We start from the raw sequence: 22720 nt of genomic DNA on the forward strand, positions 1-22720 counted from the left end.
AGCCTCAGCCTTAGTCGCTTTCTCAGTTTCTGATCTTCGCCTGGTTTCCTGGATTTCTCCCTTAGTCTTGCCTCTTCTAATTCTGTCTGCCAATCGTCAAACCCATGCTAGCCCTAGGATTACTCTTGTGTTTTGCCCGCCATATACCTGTCTGCCTCTGTTTGACCCTGCCTGCTTTATGACCATGTCTCCACAATAAAAGCTTTGCGAATGGATCCGCACGTCTCACGTCTCGTCAGCCCCGTAACAGATATTACACAGCGCCTAATTTATTTATTGCGTTGGGTTTATGCAACCGGCCCCAGGTTGAAAAAGTAATTAACTATTAAGAAAGGTGACAAATTGTCACACAAAAAATATATAGCTAATATCTATATGCAAATGCTGGGATCCTTGGGACAGATATATAGGCCTAGGTCTATTTAAAATACATAGAACACACACACAGACACAGCATTTGCCATTAACCAACTTCATTCACTATACATACAGCACATGTAATCATGTAATCAGTACATGAGTTAAAATTGGTAAGGTAAAATTAATTGGATTCAGTTTGGTGAGGCTTTTAAAATGGTCTCAGATATAGATATTGATTTTGATTTTAGCGAAAGCCTGGATGAGAAGATCATAAGACCACAATGAACAAAAAGAATGAAAGTAGTCACAGTGTGGTCACACTTGCAGAACCACATTGAGCTGAATGACATAGTTGATATCTATGTGAACGCCTCTCAGACAGAGCTTCACATGCGAAGAGACATGCACAAATAAACAGCTCAAAATAATGGTGTTGCACTGGAATTCAATTTGCAGAATCCGGACTGTGCTGTATGGTGCAACTAAGAAAGCCTGTCTGAAATAGTGACAGCAGAGCAGAGGAGGGGACACAGTAAGGGACCAAACCTAAAAAAAAGACCTGAATTACAATGAAAATGAAATATATATTGTCACATATTTGTTTAAGCAATGTTATATTATTTCTATTTAAGTGCCATTTAAGTGTCAAAACAACCTTGTTTCATTACTGAATGAAAACAGTGTGAAAAGAGTAGTATATCCAAATTCACAGTATTCACAGCAGCGAAAAGTACTCGGGCGAGTGCACATCCAATGAACAATTTACTATCAGGCTATGGGAGAGGAGTTGTGAATGGCATTGAAGTCACATGACAGTGACAATATGGGATACAGCACATCTGGATGACACACACATTCATACTATATATTTGTAATGGTTTCAAAGTAATTACTTATTCAAAAGAAGTACCTACTCAGAGAGTGTGTGATTTTGGAAACAGCCACTCACTTTTTGTGCCCAAATGAGTCAGCGTTTTTGAATGAATCATTTGAATGAATAATTCAATCATAAAATACCAATATGATTGCTCAGGAATTCAATATATTGAATATTGACAGCATGGATGCTCCAACTTGATTAGTTCACATCTATCCATCCGTCCATCCTTCCATCTATCCCTCTAATTTAGTTTAACAGCTCAACCTTTTACTCGCTGCTATCTTTTATACTACCCTTAATACCCCCTCAAGCATGGAGTCAATTTTCAGCTCTATATTCTGGAGAGTGTTTAATGAATTCCTAATTGTCTCTGATTTACATCATGGACTGCATAGTCGCCTGTTCTTTTAATTTATCTTCCACCACTTTTCTTGGAGAATGCTCATCATGCATTCATGGGTCATGGCTGGGCTGCAATGCTTAATAGGCTACTTACCTCCAAAGATGAGACACACACATTCATACTATATATTTGTAATGGTTTCAAAGTAATTACTTATTCAAAAGAAGTACCTACTCAGAGAGTGTGTGATTTTGGAAACAGCCACTCACTTTTTGTGCCCAAATGAGTCAGCGTTTTTGAATGAATCATTTGAATGAATAATTCAATCATAAAATACCAATATGATTGCTCAGGAATTCAATATATTGAATATTGACAGCATGTATGCTCCAACTTGATTAGTTCACATCTATCCATCCGTCCATCCTTCCATCTATCCCTCTAATTTAGTTTAACAGCTCAACCTTTTACTCGCTGCTATCTTTTATACTACCCTTAATACCCCCTCATGCATGGAGTCAAATTTCAGCTCTATATTCTGGAGAGTGTTTAATGAATTCCTAATGGTCTCTGATTTACATCATGGACTGCATAGTCGCCTGTTCTTTTAATTTATCTTCCACCACTTTTCTTGGAGAATGCTCATCATGCATTCATGGGTCATGGCTGGGCTGCAATGCTTAATAGGCTACTTACCTCCAAAGATGAGTCCTTCACAACACAGCCCTTGGCATGTCCGTTCTCCCTGCTCGTGATATGAGCTCTCAGCCCGGGGTGCACATGTAGGCCTGTCTGTGAACTGCATCCCTTGCATAAGATTCAGTTTAGGCCATTTGCATTAGATCTAGACATATAAGATCAACCTGGCTTCTGTTTGGGTCCTTTTGTTGAAATCCAGCGTAATTTGCACGGCGGGAAAAAACTACTTCAGCTGGGATAAAAGGGCTAATAATTAATTATTCATGTGGTTATAAATGTAGGAGCATGGGCTAATGGCCTATGTGGCATTATGTTATAAAACACTATAATTATGTTTTAAGAATATTTTATAGTCCATTATACATGCCGGAAACAGATGATGAATTTCAGAATTATTGCAGCACATGAATTTCTTTATTTCCATCTGTCCTGGCTCTATATAATCATTTGTGAAAAAAATATACTTTACAAAACCGTAATTAGAATATAATTGTTTTTGGGTCTAGATGAGCACAAGTGAATTAGAATTTGCTGAATCGTACCCAGATTTATTAGTTTTCCTATTTTATAGTCTGCTCTTTTGACACAGCGACTCACGATACGCAGAGCATGTAATCTTGCGTGAAAATGACTATTAAGATTGTGTCAAAACAGTCATTTTTTTCCAGCCTCGCTTTCACAAGATTGCAAGTTAATGCATCAGACTCGACAACAGTGAGCGGACGGAAAAGACAGCGAAATGAACATGAGCTAAAATAGCACCCAGGGGAGAAGTTTGTGCGCCTCTGTTCTGCTGCCACAGAAAACAGGGTACATTACACTTGGCCGTTTCCAAAAAGAAAGGGAGGGGGAAAAGGAAGCTGCTTGAGATTCTGGAGGAGTCGCCCCTGCCATCACCTCCATCTTTCCACCGCTATTCTCCGCCTGGCCAACCTGTGCCTTGAACACAAAGAGCATTATGCATGAGCCCCAGAAGGTCTGTGAACATGCTCCATCCTGCCACCCCTCTGCCCAACCTTCACACAATGTCACAGCTGCCCCTTAAAAAAGATTTGTTATCCTCTACCATTCTCATTATAGTGAAGCAATTTACTGGGTTAACTCAGACTCTCGGTTAGTTCATGCTGAATGATCTATATGAGAAAAAAATTATAATATGTGCTGTATGTAATTAACTTTACTGTGAAACTACCATGGTATCAGTAACAGAAAGAAATAGAAAAAAATGAAAAAAGTATTACCATTGTATTATTATTAATAACATAAATTAAAAGACACACACACACACACACACACACGTATTAGTATTTTCATTATACAAGCCCAGTATTACACGTTGTAGTATTTTCATTATACAAGCCCAACAGACTATATTTACATAATATATACAATAGTATATACACAATCTACTTGTATGTATATATAACTATATAAAACACTATATTCCTGATGCACATTTAATATATTTAAGAACTGATGCACTTACTTACTATAGGGTTATGGTTAGGATTAGGGATTGGTTTAGGGTTTGTTGCATCTAATTGCGCATAATTTACTGTTATTACTACATTAAGAACATATAAAATATGTAATAAGGGCAATGTGAAATAATTACCTTAATACCATCTCCAAAACCAAGGTATCTGGTTTGTTAGAATAAAGTTCTCACAAACATTACAGACAGCAACGTTTACTTGTCAAAAATAGCTTTCATTCCCCCTGCTTTCAGTTTATTATCAGGATTTGTATTATCTGCACAAGATTCACAATATAATTCAATAACTGGCAAGCTCTCACATTTTTAATACATTCAAATATTTAACACTGCCTTCAGAAATTCATCACTTAAAAAGAAATAATCACACTTGTGTCTACGCTAAAATATTTCATTTTAAGTTTAAATCATTCAAAATATTATCTTATATATGTTTTTAAATATTAAATATTTGAAAAATATTTTAATATAGTTTGCATATTTTATTTCATGGTTTATTAGTGAAAGTGTGGATTTCAGTTATATGGGGCCTCTAACAGCTAGCATTCCCAGATCGGCCGAGCTCAGCTGCCCCTCAGTTTATGTTCAGTCTGGTTCAAAAAGTTAACTTCATGTGGTTGCAGCGAACGCAGCTTTCTTGCATAGGCTGAAAACATTCGGTATGCTTACCACTAAAACTAATAAATGAACAAACTCTTTTTCATACTTAATCTAAGTATTATTATGTGAGTCTTGCCTGTTTACGCTGCACTAAACTTTTACAAGGAACACCAATCTGCAAACAGCTTGAAGAGGAGGATGATGACGCGTATCCAGCGTATGCAAGGAGAAAGAGCAGGTTTGTTTCTATTTTTAGTCTGCACACTCTTATTTTAACGAACATCGTTGTAATAAGCAAAAGTTGTTTTCCTTCCGTATTTCTTCAAGGGCGTGAGAGTGAAAAGGATTTGTAGATATAATTTATGACAGTGTGCTGCAATCAAACTAATATGCATCAGCATGTCTGATCATCTACATTATCTCTGTCCTTTTACAGTTGCTAAATGTAAGCAGATTTGACATTTACAGATGCTCACCACTGCTAAAACATGTAACTGACTACAACACAAACACAGCATCGGTTTATCACTTTTGTTGCTACTTTAGTTGCTTTTTCAGCTATGCACAGGGATAACTAATTATTTCTAATAACATGCCACAAATTGCTTTTAATATTTCTATGTTTTGCAGTAATCAAGAAAAGTGTTATCATTGCTGAAGAAATGGCAGACTCAGACACCTCTGGACACGAGCAGTGCAAGCCCTGAAGAAATATAATACTGGACATCATCTTTATTATATAGCCGACTTTTTTGACTGAACTAGCAAGGAGCAGTTAGAGCCAAAGAGAAAATGAAGGTAAGTGTAAATAAAGTTTGCCGCATTCACTTAGACCACGTTACCTTAATTAATAGAAACTTGTGTACTATTTGCTCTTCACAGGTGCAGAAATGAAAACTCCCAAAGAACTCACTGCTAATGATTATTTTGAAGTTTACAGAGAGGCTTAAACTGCTGTCATCAACATCACATCATTGCTTTAACCAACTTTATCAGAAGAATCCTTTCAAGATGGCAGATACTTGCAAAGGTCTGGAGCTAAATTATGTGACAAATCAACCAAAACAACTCTGAAAGTGTTTCAGTTGCTTTATGAATGTTGTAAGTTACCTTAAAGGATTAGTTCACTTCCAGAATAAAAAAATACTGATAATTTACTCACACCCATGTCATCAAAGATGTTCATGTCTTTCTTTCTTCAGTCACAACGAAATTATACTTTTTAAACATTGACTTTCCAAGCAGATGCCCCCGTGAGTGTTGCTTTTCACAAAAAAAACAGCGTGCCACTTTGAATTCAGAGAAGGGGGGTCACTTGTGGTGTGTTCAAACAAATATTGGTTTTGTGTCAAAAATCCACTTGAAAGTTGGATATGTTAATCTCATTGCTAATGGCCCTCTGAAAGGTTTCTTAATATTCTCTCCTCAGCCCACTACAACAGAGCCTGTCTGCACAAGGTTAATTAGTTGCAGGTCCCCTGAGGGCCCATAAGTGATGAGCGCTTAAGATAGTGAAAGAGGTTCCTCGGCTCATAGCGACATAAGAAGGTTAATGGGTCTCTCATATCTTTCATCCATGCCAACCTGCACTACTGCCCACTTTGTCAGCATGCTGAGCCTGGGAACTCCATGCTATTATAAATAAGCAGATTTTCCCCCAATGCAGCACCAACCATTAAGTTACTTTGAGATGTGCAATCATAAATAATCATGCTCTTTTGCTTAGTTCTCAAACACTAAAGCAGCAGGTTCTGTGCTCTGTAGCGAGAGCCACATCTGTTTTTGAAACAGATGATTTTCTCAGTGTTTTTTTACTCAATGTGCAGTCAGTTCCTCAAGCAGCTGTTCCTCATTTAAGCAAGGTGAATTACATCCTCAGAACATAAATGACAGGAAGAACATAGAAAGAAAACAAAAGATTATTCATTTGGGTCAATGATGTGACGTTAATTTTTTTTTGTCATTTATATTAGTTTATTTAAATAAAGACAAAGCTACGATGACTTGAACACACCTCTTTAATATATGTTGTACAATATATTTCTGAAATAAAACATATCATAATGAAGAAAAAAAACCTCTTTAGAAGAAATGAATAGATGAAGAAAATAAATTCTTGAAAAGAAAACCTTATTAAGTAGTTGGGCCTACTTTATTATTATAATATTATATAAAAGACTATCATGCATATTTTCTTTCAGTCCAAACATATCCTGTCGGCCATATTTATAACCAGAACCAGATACTCCTCTTCCTCTTTAAGATTCCAGATTAGTGTTCAAATTATACCAATACATAAAATCAAGTCATATTCTGATGTTCTGCTGCTAAACTGAACTACTAAACTAGTTTGCACAACCAGGTGATGGTAAGATGGAGAGAGGGAATGCTTTGTTGAGGACAGCAGAAAGGGGCAGAATTATATAGTGTGACCTGTTACTTGAAGATAAAGGCAGGTAAGCGTGCAAGGCTTGAGCATGAGTTTCATATTGTTGGATCCCTCATATGCACTTCTAATCCTTCTTTTGTGCTTGAACGCAGGGGAATGTACCAAGCCAGCAGGTGATGTGCTCCGTAGCAGCTTTGAGGCCTATGATTTGAATACTGTTTCAATAAATTAAATGATTATGTTTACTGCCGAGGACATTCAGGGAAAAAAAATATGGCGCTACAGATATGCCAATGTCATTCATTTGATTCAAAACATCAAGCAATTACGTTTTGAAAAGTGTGACCATGGTTACATCACTCATCCTTAGAGAAGGATGTGTAACTAAAGGTTAACTAAAGGTTTTCAAAAAGTTTGGAATAAGTATGTTTTTTGTTTTTTGAAAGAAATTTAAATTTTTTTCCAAGGTTGCATAGTGTCAGTAAAGACATTTATAATGATACATACTGTATATATACATGATATATAAAAAATTATATATATAAGTAAAAGTGATCATGCAAAACTGTATTATACTGTATTTTAATCAATAAAAATGTATTGCTAACTTAGTGCTTTGAAGGATAGAGACAAAGATTATTAAAGATTTGAATTGACAATTAAGTCTATTAATGTCATCTAATGATTCTTAGTCTAAATATGCCTGACAAGAGTTTTTATTATTATTTTTTTTGTATATAAACTATTGTTAAATTGAATGACATTTAAATCATGGTAAAATGTATAATAGTCATTATTTTTTGCTCTGAAAGAAAAAAAAACATAACATTAAACAGGACACATTCTAATGTACGAAAAATAAAATTCACCTGTATTAACCTTTACTGTTTTGATGCTTGAAAACCCCTTTTCGTATTTGACCCATACATTTCTTTCTTTCTTTTTTTTTGTGTGGCAAAAGTCAATATGCAAGACTAAACGGATACCGAGAAATTGGATGTTGAACAGCACGTCTGAGTCACATCAACAGAAAGCAATATCCATAAAGATTTGAATTGACAATTAAGTCTATTAATGTCATCTAATGATTCTTAGTCTAAATATGCCTGACAAGAGTTTTTATTATTATTTTTTTTGTATATAAACTATTGTTAAATTGAATGACATTTAAATCATGGTAAAATGTATAATAGTCATTATTTTTTGCTCTGAAAGAAAAAAAAACATAACATTAAACAGGACACATTCTAATGTACGAAAAATAAAATTCACCTGTATTAACCTTTACTGTTTTGATGCTTGAAAACCCCTTTTCGTATTTGACCCATACATTTCTTTCTTTCTTTTTTTTTTGTGTGGCAAAAGTCAATATGCAAGACTAAACGGATACCGAGAAATTGGATGTTGAACAGCACGTCTGAGTCACATCAACAGAAAGCAATATCCACATTCTGCACACTGTGCATTTTGAATTCTCCTGTGGATATGTGTTTAGCAGCTCTGCCATGGTAAAGCTCGAAATTGTTTACATGGATTGGCAGGGCTATAATATGGCTATGCAGCTGGATGAACCATCGGTGTTGAATATAAATGCACGCTGCTCTTGCATACGTGTACACTGCCATATTAAATCACATCTAGTGCTGAACCTGAGTTTGGAATCAATGCCCTGGTGGCAATGAGAGTGATTTAGTGTGCACTTCTGAAAGATCTGGCACTGGAGATTAATGATCGTGTGACAACTTCAATGCATTCAACATCAGTGGCTCATATTCTTTTTGTCCTCTTGGAATGTACATCTCCTGTCACTCAGAAACAGAGGTATGAAAGAACTGTTATCCATGCTAGGAATATCAAATCAGTGTTGATCATGTCAACGAAATTACTGATTAAAATATCTGTTAACAAAAGCCCCATCTGTGATTTGATCACTTGGCCAGGGCCGTGCACAGGGGGGTGGCCCGGTGGCTAGAGCCACTGCCCCTTTGCCCCTCTCACCAATTCCCCCATCACCCCAGCTTAAGCGGTCTGTTACCGCTCCGCTAAAGATCCGCCCTCACCGTGTTTTCCCGCCCGCTCCGCAGCATCACTCACGATCTGTGTGCCCGCTCTCTGGAGTGGAGACCACAGTTCCCAATGTCGTTGCATTAACAGGTGGATGCATTACAATCCACATTACAGTCAGTGGATGATTCGCTGAATTAGTCATTTGGTAGTTTGTTTTTGTATTTCTGTCGGCAATGATTTGCTCTCGGTCTTCTAAAATAACAACAAAATATCCACGTTTTTAAAATTAGAATGTCTAATCAAATGACCTCAGAAGACTACAGAGGGTAGTCCGGACTGCTGAGCGAATCATTAGTACAACCCTCCCTTCTCTCCAAGAACTGTACTCATCCAGAGTGAGCAAAAGGGCTGGCAGAATCACTCTGGACCCCTAACATCCAGCACACTCCCTCTTTGAACTGTTGCCATCTGGTCGACGCTACAGAGCTCTGAGCACCAGAACGGCCAGACACAGGAACAGTTTCTTCCCTCAGGCCATCCATCTCATGAACACTTGACAATAACTGTGGAACACACAATATTTATTCACTCATACACTTATTAATCTAACACACATACTCAGTCTACATTTCAATTTGCACATAATATACCTGTACATACAGCTGTCTATTGTTATATACCTGTACATACAACTGTCGATTTGTATATTTTTATTCCTTATTTACTTGTTCTATTTTTTATTTATTTTTTATTATCTGTGTTTTTTTGTTCTGTCACTGTCATTCTGTTGCACTGTGGAAGCTTCTGTCACGAAAACAAATTATATGAGTAAACATACCTGGCAATAAAGCTCATTCTGATTCTGATTCTGATTGTTCCCGATCAGATCTAATTTAAATAACACAAAATTCGCTGTTGTTGGCACACTTTGTAGACACAAAAAAATGCCTTCACAAAAAAAGAAGACAGAGACAGAGAGAGAAAGAGCGAAGGGAGGGTGCTAAAGGCAGTTCAACATTGCAAACATGGATTCAAAGCTCCAGCAAGTCAGCAGGTAAATCATCATATAGAATATTTAGCAGTTTGTCACACTTTAATTCTTGTAATTAAGTATATTTCCCATTATAATCACTTGTCTTGATACTAGTAATCTATAACACATCATATTATATTAAAACCTAGGCCTATAAATAGTAAAAAAATAATATAAATTAATAAATGACTACATTTAAAAGTAAATGTAATAAATGCTCTAAATTAGTTGTTTATTAGAATATATATAATATAGATTTATGCTGTAAAATATTAAATTAAATGTCTAATACTTAAAGGAGAGAGTGGGGTTTAGCCATTTTTTACATATGTGGTCCTCAAGATAAGTTAAAATGATGCAGAAGCACTGGGGATGGGTAAACTTACCCCCTGGCTCAACTTACCCCACTCTCCCCTACTTTCATTGAAGATGAGGCAGAAGCAGGCTCAGAGAGTGAGGGAGAGCCCACTCTTATCAAAACATCTACAATAAAGTCTGAAATTATTACAGAGTGTGCTGTCTTCTCTTTTAATTGTATATTTGTAACAACTGGATATTTGTATTAACAAGCACCCACCCCCCTAGTGCCCCTTTTTTGGTTTTGGGCCACTGCCCCTCAAAATGTCTGTGCACGGCCCTGCACTTGACCATATTTAAGGACAGATGTAATGCAATACTCTTAAAGCAGTTAAGAACTATTTTTCATTTTAGTGAATTGGTTGTGAATTTTGGTGACGTTTTTGTATGACCTTCTTCCTCATTCACGGTTGGGTTTATGGGTAGGCTTTTCAAGCTTATACTTATTTGTAAAAAAGTTTTTGCAAGCAAATGCAAGTTATTTTTTTCTTAGGGGCTCTGTAATTTTCTCATGAGATTGGGTTATATAAGTTATAAACAATTTCTAAAGCATGAAGAATTCACAACACAGTAACTTCTCTAAAGTAGCTAATAATTCAGTATGCTCATTATTAGATATTGTTTCAGGAGCTCAAATTTTCACACCAAGGACATCTTTTACATGCTTGATACTCATTTAAATTAATACATGTTTATTCACTTTTTTTGAAATGTTTAAAAAGTTCACATTTATTTTCAATTTAGTCTGTCATATTATGACACATTTTCATCATTTTGCACATTATTTTATGTTATATATTATTTTCTGATTCAAATCCATGGCGTTTCAAATGGATTAAAATTTAAAAAATAATAATATATTAATAAAATAAAAAATATTATATTAACTGAATTATATCATATTACTGTCACGGGTGTTGCAGAAATACAGATGAAGACAGATGAATAAAGTTCCAAACAAAGTTTAATAGTATGATCCAACAAGAAAGGCAGGCATCAAATACACATAATTTGTAATAGAATATTGAACACATTTACAGGCCATGCTCTCTCTCTCCCTCTAAAAATGTGAAAAAATGTGCAACCCCATGGGTTAGATTTTTCCCTTTATGCTTTCTGTGACTAGGACTAAGCTGTCGACTCAGATTCAAAAACAAACAAGACTTTCTTATGGCCATCTAAAGCCACACAAACAGGTGATGAAATTGAATGTGAACTCAAGGCCATTTGTAGATTATAGCTACATTTTATAGACTAGCAGTTCCTCAGAAATATTCGCAGCTCTCGGTGCTCAGTGTGGTAATTCTCTAAAAGAAAAATCGCCACGGCATTAAAAGGTACCACATCCCGCGCACAGATGGAGTGTGCCACCGCTTCCCATTCCTTTTAGTGGGAGATGTACCGCCAGCATAGTAAAATGAAATGGCCTTATTTGCATTGAGCTGGAGGAGAATAGCTTTTAAAGTGGGTTAGGGTGAAGGGGAGCAGAAAAGACTTCAGAACCGGTTTGAGGAAGAAAAAGAGAGAGACAGAGAGAGGTAAGAGGCTTAGCGTGCTTCGGTGTTTGGAGAACCAGACTGTGAAAGGAAGGGAAATTAGGCTTCCCTCACTTTTCCCTCTTTCTCCTATAGCTAATGAGGCCAATAGTTCCTAGCTGTCAGAGTCATACTGATGTCCAATGTGGGGGCCAGATGTTTTCGGTTTCGCAGTGCGGATCAATAAAGCTACCTGTGTACAGGGTTTAAATACATTGATCATAAAGAGAGACAGCCCTGTGATCTAAAGCTCATGCAGGAAAGCTTCATGGCCTCCAACTGGGCTGCTTGTAAGAAAGGATGGAACGGGCCCCACCGTCCTCAGGCAGGCATTGGCTTTGGATGTTTGTAGGAACTGAGAAGGAATGAAAGCAGAATCAACTACTTATGAAAGAATTCACAAGCTCTTGCACCCTGCTCACAGTGTTGAATGCAAAGGAGGTGTTATCACTGCAGCGCAGTTCTCAAGGGAAGTTGGGCATGAAACACGTTCTCTGCAGAAAGAAAGTAGCTGGAAGATTCTCGGACTGCTCTCGAAAAATGAAAAAGACTGGAGAAATATTAGAAACAGAAACTGTGGTGTAATACCACAGTCTCACAAATGGCACGGGATTGGGAACGATAGCCTGAAACGATAAATGGCATTCATGGGATCCGACCGATGTACTGGTAAAGTTTACAGTCGAAACACTTTCAAATTTAAATACAAAACGCTTCTGCAGTAAATGTGACAGCAGCATAAATGTTTGAATAAGTGCTGCATATCAATGTGGTATGAGAAGCAAAAAGCTTTGTTCGGTGGGCTGAGAAGAATCCTCATCCTTTATTAAACATCTAAGTTCAGGTCAGCTTCATTACCATAATACAGAGCTCTTATACCATGAAACAAACATCCTCCCTCAAAAAGACAGCTTGGTCGACAGATTGAGAATATTGTGCATAGTGTGCAAGTTTTGTTTGTGTACGACGGCTGGATTTAAAAAAGGTGAAACGTAAAAAATGCACCACACAATGAAAATATGGATCTCTTCCCATTAAAAGGTAGCTGGAAAAGGATAGGTAATTTGTGAAATAAATCAACCTAAGCTCATTGGAAAAACATGCCTATACCTGCAACTTTGAAAAACTATAAAAAACGTAACTACCAATACAATTCACTGCAATTTCCAGCTGAAACACCAACAACTTTTATACTTTTTTCCCCAATAAAATGATGCTAAAAATTAGATTTATAGATTAATAAGGGCATATTCTTGCATGGTTTTCTTGCACAATACCATGCTGTGATGCTAAAACTGTTTTAACATTTATAAACTAATACATTTTGTTGTTTGCATCACATAAACAACTGCATACATACTGTTTTTCTGATGTGGTAAACTTGCTTGGTAGCCCACCTGGTACAGTATGGCACGTGTGATGTGAAACGCTTGGGTATAAGTCTGGTAAAACAAAAAAAAATTATTATCTCGTGTTAACACTATTGGTTTAGTGCAGGTGGTATGTCATTTTTAAATGCGATACATTATTAACCTTTTTGCGCCACTCACCGGACATTTCATTTCCAAACTACCATGATATTTACAACAACCAGCATAATAAAATGTTGCCAGATTCACGTTAATCTGTTTTGGATAAAACTTCAGATAAAAAAACTGCTTTTAGCTAAATTCACTGGACATTTTAAAAGTGTTGCGAAACGTGCAAGAAGCAACGTAATCTGTTTGCAGAAATGTCGTTGCAGGCACGTTTTTCCAATAAGCTTGGGTTGAAATAAATATATAACAGAATAAAAAAGGCAATAGTGGTTCTTCTGCCATTGCAAAATGTCAATATGTGCTGATGTGCATGTTTTGGTTTGAATGTAATGAAGGGGCAGAGGCTTGTTTATGTGACCGTAGCGTGAAAAAAAAAAATGAGGGGAGGAGAGAGACACTCATGTTCTCCAGGAGTGGTTCATCATCCTCTCTGAATGGGTTTCTGCTGACACAAATCAGTTTGAAGCAAATGTCTCTCTGTCATAATCACAGCTTTTTATGATCATTTTGCCCTTCCTGCCCTTTCACAGTGTCAGAGAGTAATGAGTGCTTTTATAGAGCTGAGAAGAGAGTGAGAAAATATAGATAGATCGTGTGTATGTATGAGAATGAATCAAACCTCCTCCCTTTGATCAACGCAAAAGAAACACACCACCAAGTTTGGGAACCTGATATGCATCCGATCCAACCCATCAAACATCCATAAAATGATCCTGCTTTTGTGTTGATCTTCTTTATCTTCTGCATTGTTTAAACGATCATTTGATTAGTGCTGACATGATAGCATAGTATGTAAATATTAAATAACCTAAACACACACAAGACAAGACCTAAAGACACAAGACTAAACAGTATTCAGATGTACTCAAGATTAAATAAATAAAATCAGACACAAACTGTCTAACTTAATTCTAACATTTGTATATAGGCAAAGATGTCTAAATTGTATCTTTATGTTTATACTAAATTATTAAAGACAAACAGAACACATAAAGATGATACTTTTGGCAATAATTAATTTTAGCTTTAATAATTTTCTAAATAATTTAGATAATTTATTTAGAGTTGTCTATGCATTCTTTTTATTTTATTTTTTACAGTTTATTATATTGACCAAAACAAACAAACAAAAATAAACAATATTCAACAACTATTCAAATTCATTTCATCCAACAATAATGACATACATTTTCTAATATGTGAGGACTTTTTCCAACAATAGAAAAATTTATTTGAGCAAAAATTAATAAATAGAAAAATTATGACAAACTAAGATGGAAGGGGATGCATTTTATTTTAATAATACATTTTATTGTATTACATAAAATGTTGTTATTCAACAGCTATTTTAAAAGTGCTTCCATAACAATATTTACATAAATGATCAAATTTATGTAATTATCTACATTTACGCAATTATCTGCACTTTATGTATACATAAGAATGTATAGAATACGTCTGTATACAACCAGACAGTTGTGTGCAAATGAACTTTTCTCCTACCGCCTAGTATGGAGGTAATGTGGCAGTGCAAATAGTCCAATCGTGTTCTTTTGCTGACTCAGGTTTCTGAAGACCTGCAATTCAACACTGCAAAAGCTAGCCAACACTCACCAGCAGTCCTCACACACGTGTGTGTCAGCGCTACAGGACTTACTTCCGGTTCAACATGGCGGCATCCATGGCATGTCAGGCGGCTGTGAGAGGACTCCGATCGGCGAGCACTAAACAACTGCTTGTGAGCCGAAACCAGGTAACAGATCGCGGATCTGTACGTTTCTCCTCCAGTGCGTGATGTGACCAGCAGAAGAACGTAGTGTTGCGTGCCGCAGCTGCTGTCTGTCTGTTTACAGCGCCTGATAATGATGCATTAGTCTGCACATAACAGTGAATATATGTACAAATACTCATTTAACAAGCGATACGAACAAATGCTTTAATAGAATGACACACAGACGGTCATCCAGCTCAGTGCTGCTTTGGAGAATTGTTCAGTTTGCCTTATTACTTAACTTGAACCATAAACAATGTGTTTGATAACTGACGTCAGCATATAAATATGTTTATTATACACAATGCATGATCTGCAATGCAGACTTTTTCAATGAATTTAGACAAAGTTTCTGAAGTTTCTGTTCTGAAAATAAGAAATTCTACTCTAGGTTCTGTCCTAAAGTTAATCTTCTGAAGATGTTGTTCTAAAGATTCTAACCAAAAAGAAGAGTCATAAGATAATAATACTGTACATCAGCTTGTATATTCTGCTATATATCATTTCTGGAATACTGATTTCTGAAGTTGATACTTTTTAATAACATTAAATGTTTTGGGGGGCTCTTTTGCTCTTTCATAAGGTTTCACTAGAAATGATTGTTTCACCTTCAGGTTTGTCCTCTATTTATTCAAGCCAGGATCACGTCCATCTGTATCAGCCTTTGACCCATCAGTGATGAAACTTTTTTTTCTGCTGAGCTTGCCATTAGCAATGTGCTGTCAGTCGACGGCAAAGGCTTAAAGGTCATTTTTAATATTTATCTTACGTATACGCAGATTTCCCTGCTGTCATAATTTTTGTGTTTTCTGCAGTATAAGTATTTTTGGCCGATTGTCTTGTGGTCCTCTTTTGGTCTTGCAACATGAAGAGTTTTTGAATGTTTCCTTTGTTTGGGTGTCATTTGACTTGTGTACTGAAAGATTCCTGTGCACAAACAGACCGTAAACCAGGACAACATGACAAAGTAGATCAGCGGTGCAGTTTCAATGGAAATTAATTCAGTCATATGGAAAGTCAGAGGCTATATTTTGACATTATAGAACAAAACTTTTCAAAGAACAGAACAGTTTCAAGTAGGTCATTGAATAGATCTGAGATGCGCCTTCCGTTCTGTTTTAATCCTGACTGATATCCCTAAATAGTTCGGGGGCTGTTGGCACATAAAACAAATGTGTTGGTTGTCAGAGGACAGAGGCTTGCCCTCTTTAAAGGAACAGTTCACCCAAAAGTTAAAATTAGCTGAAAAGGTGCCAACCTTCAGTCCATTCAAAATGCAGATGAGTTTGTTTCCTCATCGAAGACATTTTGAAAACATCGCATCTGGATATGGATAATTGTGGCGTTTTTATCAGCTTTTTGAACTCTCATTCTGACGGCACCCATTCACTGCAGAGGATCCATTGGTGAGCAAGTGATGTAATGCTAAATTTCTACAAGTCTTCTTTAACAAAGAAACAAACTCCTCTATATCTTGGATGAACTGAGGGCCTTTTTTTGGGGTGAACTATTTCTTTAAGAATGGTTGTTTTTGTCCCAAAACTCAGTGGAATAACCAAAGCATAAGGCATGCATAAATATATTTTACTTGTAAAGAGCTGTGTTATAGGGCCCTAGAAAGGGTTTAGTTTATCTGAACCTCCATAAATTATCAGGTGTGTTGTAATGCGTTCACACTAAAATATCACCCATCTACAGGCATCTGATAATAACAGCAGCCGTAATTTAATACCAAAATTCTGTTTGCACATTATTGGCTTCACAATAAACCCCTTTGAACACTACAGATGTCATGTCTGCTTCCTTCAGACATCAATACTGTCTTAAAACAATTTTATTCTGAAATTACTTCACACACAAAGGCACAGCATCTCATAAATCTTTACGCCGCATTTGTACACAGAACAAGGCCTTTAAACATTGGACGTTCTGACTAGAAAAAGCATCTTTCCAGTGACTTTAGTTCAGACAGTCAGTTGAAGCACTGACTGACCTGATTTTGTGACTTCAGTCAATTTATTGATTCAACTCCCAGAATGCAGCATTGATGTCATCATGGAAGTTTGCTTTTCAGTTTAAATGTGTTTTTAATTAAGTTACTAAATCGTTAAATACACTCAGTTTCTAATATCTGTTACTTTTTTGACCTTAGTATTATTCATTTTGTCCCTGAGCTGGAGTTTCAAAGTTATATAGAGGTTCTGTGCTGGAAAATGACATTGGATCAACACCAATTTAGTGTAAAGGCATCACTTCATTACTTTGTGCAGTCCAATTTGTGCTGCCGTAAGATGTGGTTTAGTAGTGCATGCAGAGTGCTTAGATAGCATATATTTTCATTTCTGTTCATATAATGAGATGCAACCCGCTGCAACAGAGTACAAGCCTCATCCATCCGAGAGAGGGCCTGCTCTAATGGGAAAGTACATAGTGCCAAGTGCAGTTATATTATTTATATTAAAATGACTTATTTAAGTCTTGTTTGGTATCGGGGAGAAGTGACATCTTTATGGTAATAGATCTTTAATGGATAGGTTTATCTAAGCTATTTGTGAAGATGATAAGGACCTCCAGATTGTATGTGTGAAGGTCAGAAGTAATTCAGAAAAGCATTTTTTAAAGCACTCATATCGAGACACTAATGAGATGCAGATTGGGACAGCTTTTTCCATTTTTCTCTGAGTTTGGACTTCTCATGTTTGGATCAAATCCATGTTTCACCATCTCCTTAGGAGTCTGGCTGCCAGCCAGTTCTTGACAACGATCAATGAGCTGTTTGTTATTAATCAGTGACTGCATACTTTGACGTTTGCACTAGTGCTGGGTAAAAAAATATATCCATTTTCCGATTAATCGTGATCTTCACTTTAACGATCACAAAATCAATTGCTGAAATCCCAGGATAAATCTTTTACTCTATGCCAGTCTTAACACTTTTCACCGTCAGCGAATATACAGTACAGTTTGAAGTCGAATTTGAATGTGATTAGAAAAAAAATTAATGTGTGCTGCAAAATAATTACAAGAAAATGTCATTCAAAAAGACTTACAAACTCAGGACATAAGCCTACTTTGAATGAGTCTGCTAAATCCTTTACTTAATTAATTAACTTACTGAATCTGTCTAGCGTAAGACCCTTTTTTGTACTCTTTCACTGAAGTATATTTAATAATCTAACAGTGTTAATTACTAATTATTAGTGTTTAATTAAGCAAAAGGTCTAAAAGTGTCATTTGTTTGTGAATCAGACTGATTGAGCTCCATGTGTTTTATTCACTAAAAAGAGCCGGCTAATAAGAGTCATTTGTTCATGAATCAGATTATACTATAGTAATATTTTGCTATATAATATAAAAAATAATAATAATTTAATACTACGCAATAAATGCAATTACTTTTTCATACTTTAAAGGTTCCCTGTATAATTAGCCTCAATACCTTAGAGAGAATTTCTCCTGTTGGTAAGCAAAATACACGTTGTGACTGAAATCAGAATCAGAATCAGAATCGATTTAATCAAATCTGAATTGACTTGAGAGCTAGTGAATCAGAATTGGATTGATTTGGGAAATTTGTATAGATACCCAGCCCTTAGTTTGCTCGAGTCGTGTCACAGAACTGCACACTCTTGTTTTTTTTTTCTCAAGCCTGAGGTTTTACAGAATCTATTTTTGATTTTTTTGGGACTTTTACCACAGAGACAAGAGGCAGTGATTAGCCAGCTGCCAGTCCGCTGTAGTGGAGCTCAGGAGCTGTGACTGGCAGGTAGGTATCACGGCAATTCACTCCCATCTTTTATGACAGCTCGAAAATTAGAGATGGCTTGTCAGTGACAATGGCAAAAAAAGAGAGATGGATTTAAGACAGGCGATGGCCGATAACGCCAATGCCTCCTCAGAAATTCCTGTCTGGACCTAGAGATAATCCCAGAGCTGTTTTCTCCAGCACAGCCCTCACCGCACCAAGGCCGCATCTCCAAACTTAAAGGAACATTTGCCGCTGCGTTCCTTCTTTAGGGCGGGGAAAAATCTTTACGCAAAGATTGAAGACGTCAAAGCTAATTCGCCTCACAGTGCTGCAGCAGCTTGAAAAGCTCGACTGGAGTGTCGAAACAGAACCAGGGGAGTCTGCTGGAAGAGGCTGCTTGTTGAATATTTTAAACGAGGGGTGGGAGGGTGCGACTCCTCTGGTGCAAGAACTTCAAACAGCAGGCGTCTCTCCCATCTGTCCACAGTGAGAACGCATTTACATTTCCTGGCCGCCAGGGATACAGTAGAGCAAGTTTGCTGTAACCGGATTTAAATATCATTTCGCCAAGGTTAATAGCCATTTCTGTTGCTCATGAGGGCTGTTTAGGCTTTTTCAATAATTTAGGAAGGCGGCAATCATTTAGAGTTCTGTCGGCAGCCTTTTGAAGGAGAGGTGCCTCTTTTGAACACTCCTTTGGGACTCGTATTCCGGTCCATTTGGGATAATTCTTCTTTAATGATGATTATGATGAGGTGGTATTTAGTGTTACAGAAAATTAAAAGTTGTTATACAATAACTGCTGTGCCAATGACTTTTGTCTGTCTAGCTTGATAATTATTCAGTTGGTTTGTGCTCCCAAGGATGTCCAAAGGCTCATTTTTTTAAAAGATGAAGAGCATTTTAAACATTTGATTAAAGTTCACTAAATATTCAAATTCTGTGTTCATCTCATGTTGTTACAAACTTGTATCACTTTGTTCTTCCATTAAACACAAAAGGAGAATTTCTGGTCAAACAAGCACTCTAAAAGTCACAAAAGTATTATTTGTGTGAAAAATAGACCGAAAGTTTTGTTGTTGTTAAAGGAGCCACAGCGACTGGATCATTTGAGTGAGTTGAACTTGCGGACCAGATTACTCAAGATTCATGAATAATTCAAACCAGTTTTAGTTGACCAAATCAGCAGATGCATTGATTCAGTGCTGCTTCTCCCACCAATGCACTGAGATCTAAAGTGAATTTCAAAATAAATCGCATAACTAATTTTGCGAAGGAGATAAATAATTTGAATTCCAGCTTGCTTCTAACACAAAAATGTGATATGGCAAATGATCCTTCAGAAATCATTCTAATATGCTGATTTGGTGCTCAGATATTAATAATGGTTATTTTTATTATTATCAATGTTGATAAAGTTCAATGAATACCATTTATTTGAAACTGAAATTTAAAATGTCAATTTTTTCTTCTTTTTCTTTGTCTTACTTTAACCTTGTAATCTGACTTACACTACCATTTAAATGTTTCCACAAAAGTATTAAGCAGCTGTTTTCAACATTGCTAATAATGTTTCTTGAGCAGTAAATCAGCATAATAGAATGATATCTGGAGGTACATGTGACCCTTCAGAAAGGCTCCACTTTTATGGAACTTTTGCATCCTCTATGAAGCTTGAAAGCTCCAGTTCTTTGAAACGTCATTGCAATTGCAATTAGAAAAGAGTATGTTCCACAGAGAGAGAGAGAAAAAAAAGAACTCAAATGGGTTTGGAACAACACCGAGGTGAGTAAATAAGTGAATTCCTTTTATAAAATCATATTATGAACGATTCAGTGCCCACTTCTATTTGTCCACAGACTTGATCTCACTCCTCCAGACCTCTCTCCCCCGAATGATGTTCCTTATTGGCTATGCTAATGGCTAAATTCATATCTGCAGAGAGTTTCCTTCACCTTCAGCCCGTGTCTGTCTTTAGGAGATTAAGGCAAAAGTGTATCCCATGATGCAAATCTCTGTGATCTAAATCCTTTGACATGCTCTGCTGACTCCCCCTAACTCAGCTCTGCTAACACACACACACGTCATGGCCTAACGGAGCCCTCTTGTCAACTTGCCAAAGGCTGCTGCTCAACCAGTGCCCATCTGACCTTGCTGAACAGAAGTCAAAAAGAGCTGACAGCATTTAGAGGTCACAAATGAACTTTATTTGACTTTTCCCTAGCACACATTAATTCAATTATTGCTTCGTTATCCAACATTGTGACTTCGAAGAAATATTGATGTTCTAAATTAAAATCGTTTCACCATTTGTTCCTGTAAGCACAACATTTGTCTAATTATTTCTCAATTTCTCTAATGCGCAAATGCTAAAACTATGGAAATACACCTTATTAAATCTTTTAATTATCTCAGACGATCTTACAGTAATGAACCCTGATTTATCAACAGCATTTTATTAGCTCCACTGTTTCGTTGATTGGGACTATTTTAACATTGGTATTGTATTATTCGTGATAAATGGCAGCTATCATTTCTGAATAAAGTAAAGCAATTAGTTGCAATCAGGAATGGGAAAATGTGTTCATTTCTTAAATCAAAACGCCCCTCAAGGATTCCGCAAGTTAATTAAATGTGAGGCCATTTGGAGGTGCTAATTAAGAAGAGTCATTTCAAAGGGTTTAGAGCAGAGCTATGACTAGTAATGAGGATTTTAACCCCTGGAGACTGCTGGCCTGTGACTGCGCTGTGAAGGATCCAATACAGTCGTCCTTAAACACTTTTTGTCGATACATCAGATGCTGATAATTAGGGAAAGCATTAACATATAACGTTAGTTACTAATTTAACTTCACACAGCATCTTTAAACACAGTTTAATTAATTACCTGAGACATTAAAGTAATTAACATTCTCTTAAAACTATTAACGCTTGTATTTACAGTGACACTGAATGATGAGAGCTAAGGATGATAAAATTGTAGGACTGATTTGAGCAGTTAAATGGTTTTAATACAGAATGACTTGTGAGAGGAAATAGAGAATTAAATTTTTATGCCATTCTTTGACATCTCTTATCTCATAATTATGAATTGTTTCATAATTTGCCGCATAATTATGACATATCAACATTTTACGCCATAAGTAATTTACCAAAGCATGAGTTTTTTTATTATTATTTTTTCTTTCTTGTGTGGTGGAAATATGTTTCCATAGATGTATAGATGTTTTAACTAACTACATTACTACATACTTATTTACTTTTATTTGTTTGTTTGTTTGTTTGTTTTTTACATGAGTACAGGTGCATCTCAATATATTAGAATGCCGTGGAAAAGTTAATTTATTTCAGTAATTCAATTCAAATTGTGAAACTCGTGCATTAAATAAATTCAGTGCACACAGACTGAAGTAGTTTAAGTCTTTGGTTCTTTTAATTGTGATGATTTTGGCTCACATTTAACAAAAACCCACCAATTCACTATCTCAACAAATTAGAATACTGCATAAGACCAATAAAAAAAACATTTTTAGTGAATTGTTGGCCTTCTGGAAAGTATGTTCATTTACTGTACATGTACTCAATACTTGGTAGGGGCTCCTTTTGCTTTAATTACTGCCTCAATTCGGCGTGGCATGGAGGTGATCAGTTTGTGGCACTGCTGAGGTGGTATGGAAGACCAGGTTTCTTTGACAGTGGCCTTCAGCTCATCTGCAATTTTTGGTCTCTTGTTTCTCATTTTCCTCTTGACAATACAGATTTGATTCTCGATGGGGTTCAGGTCTGGAGAGTTTGCTGGCCAGTCAAGCTGAATTTATTTAATACACGAGTTTCACAATTTGAGTTGAATTACTGAAATAAATGAACTTTTCCACGACATTCTAATTTATTGAGCTACACCCGTACATCAGTGCATCTATTCTATTCTATTGCATTTCTCTCTCTCTCTCTCTCTCTCTCTCTCA

At 36.4% G+C, this 22720-nt stretch overlaps 1 protein-coding gene across 2 annotated transcripts in view; it reads left to right on the plus strand.

Annotated features, from left to right (window-relative positions):
- Positions 1 to 14833: 14833 nt before the first annotated feature.
- LOC107557774 (succinate-CoA ligase GDP-forming subunit beta) overlaps positions 14834 to 22720 on the plus strand; it is a 127138-nt gene continuing 119251 nt past the window's right edge. For both annotated transcript variants that reach the window (XM_016241300.1, XM_016241299.1), the window contains exon 1: positions 14834 to 14989. In XM_016241300.1, the coding sequence (XP_016096786.1) occupies positions 14906 to 14989 (84 nt within the window). In that variant the 5' untranslated portion in view covers positions 14834 to 14905. The remainder of the gene's footprint in view (positions 14990 to 22720) is intronic.

The sequence above is a fragment of the Sinocyclocheilus grahami genome, unplaced genomic scaffold (genome assembly GCF_001515645.1).
Source record: "Sinocyclocheilus grahami isolate Dianchi unplaced genomic scaffold, SAMN03320097.WGS_v1.1 scaffold619.1, whole genome shotgun sequence".
In the NCBI taxonomy this organism is placed as follows: Eukaryota; Metazoa; Chordata; class Actinopteri; order Cypriniformes; family Cyprinidae; genus Sinocyclocheilus; species Sinocyclocheilus grahami.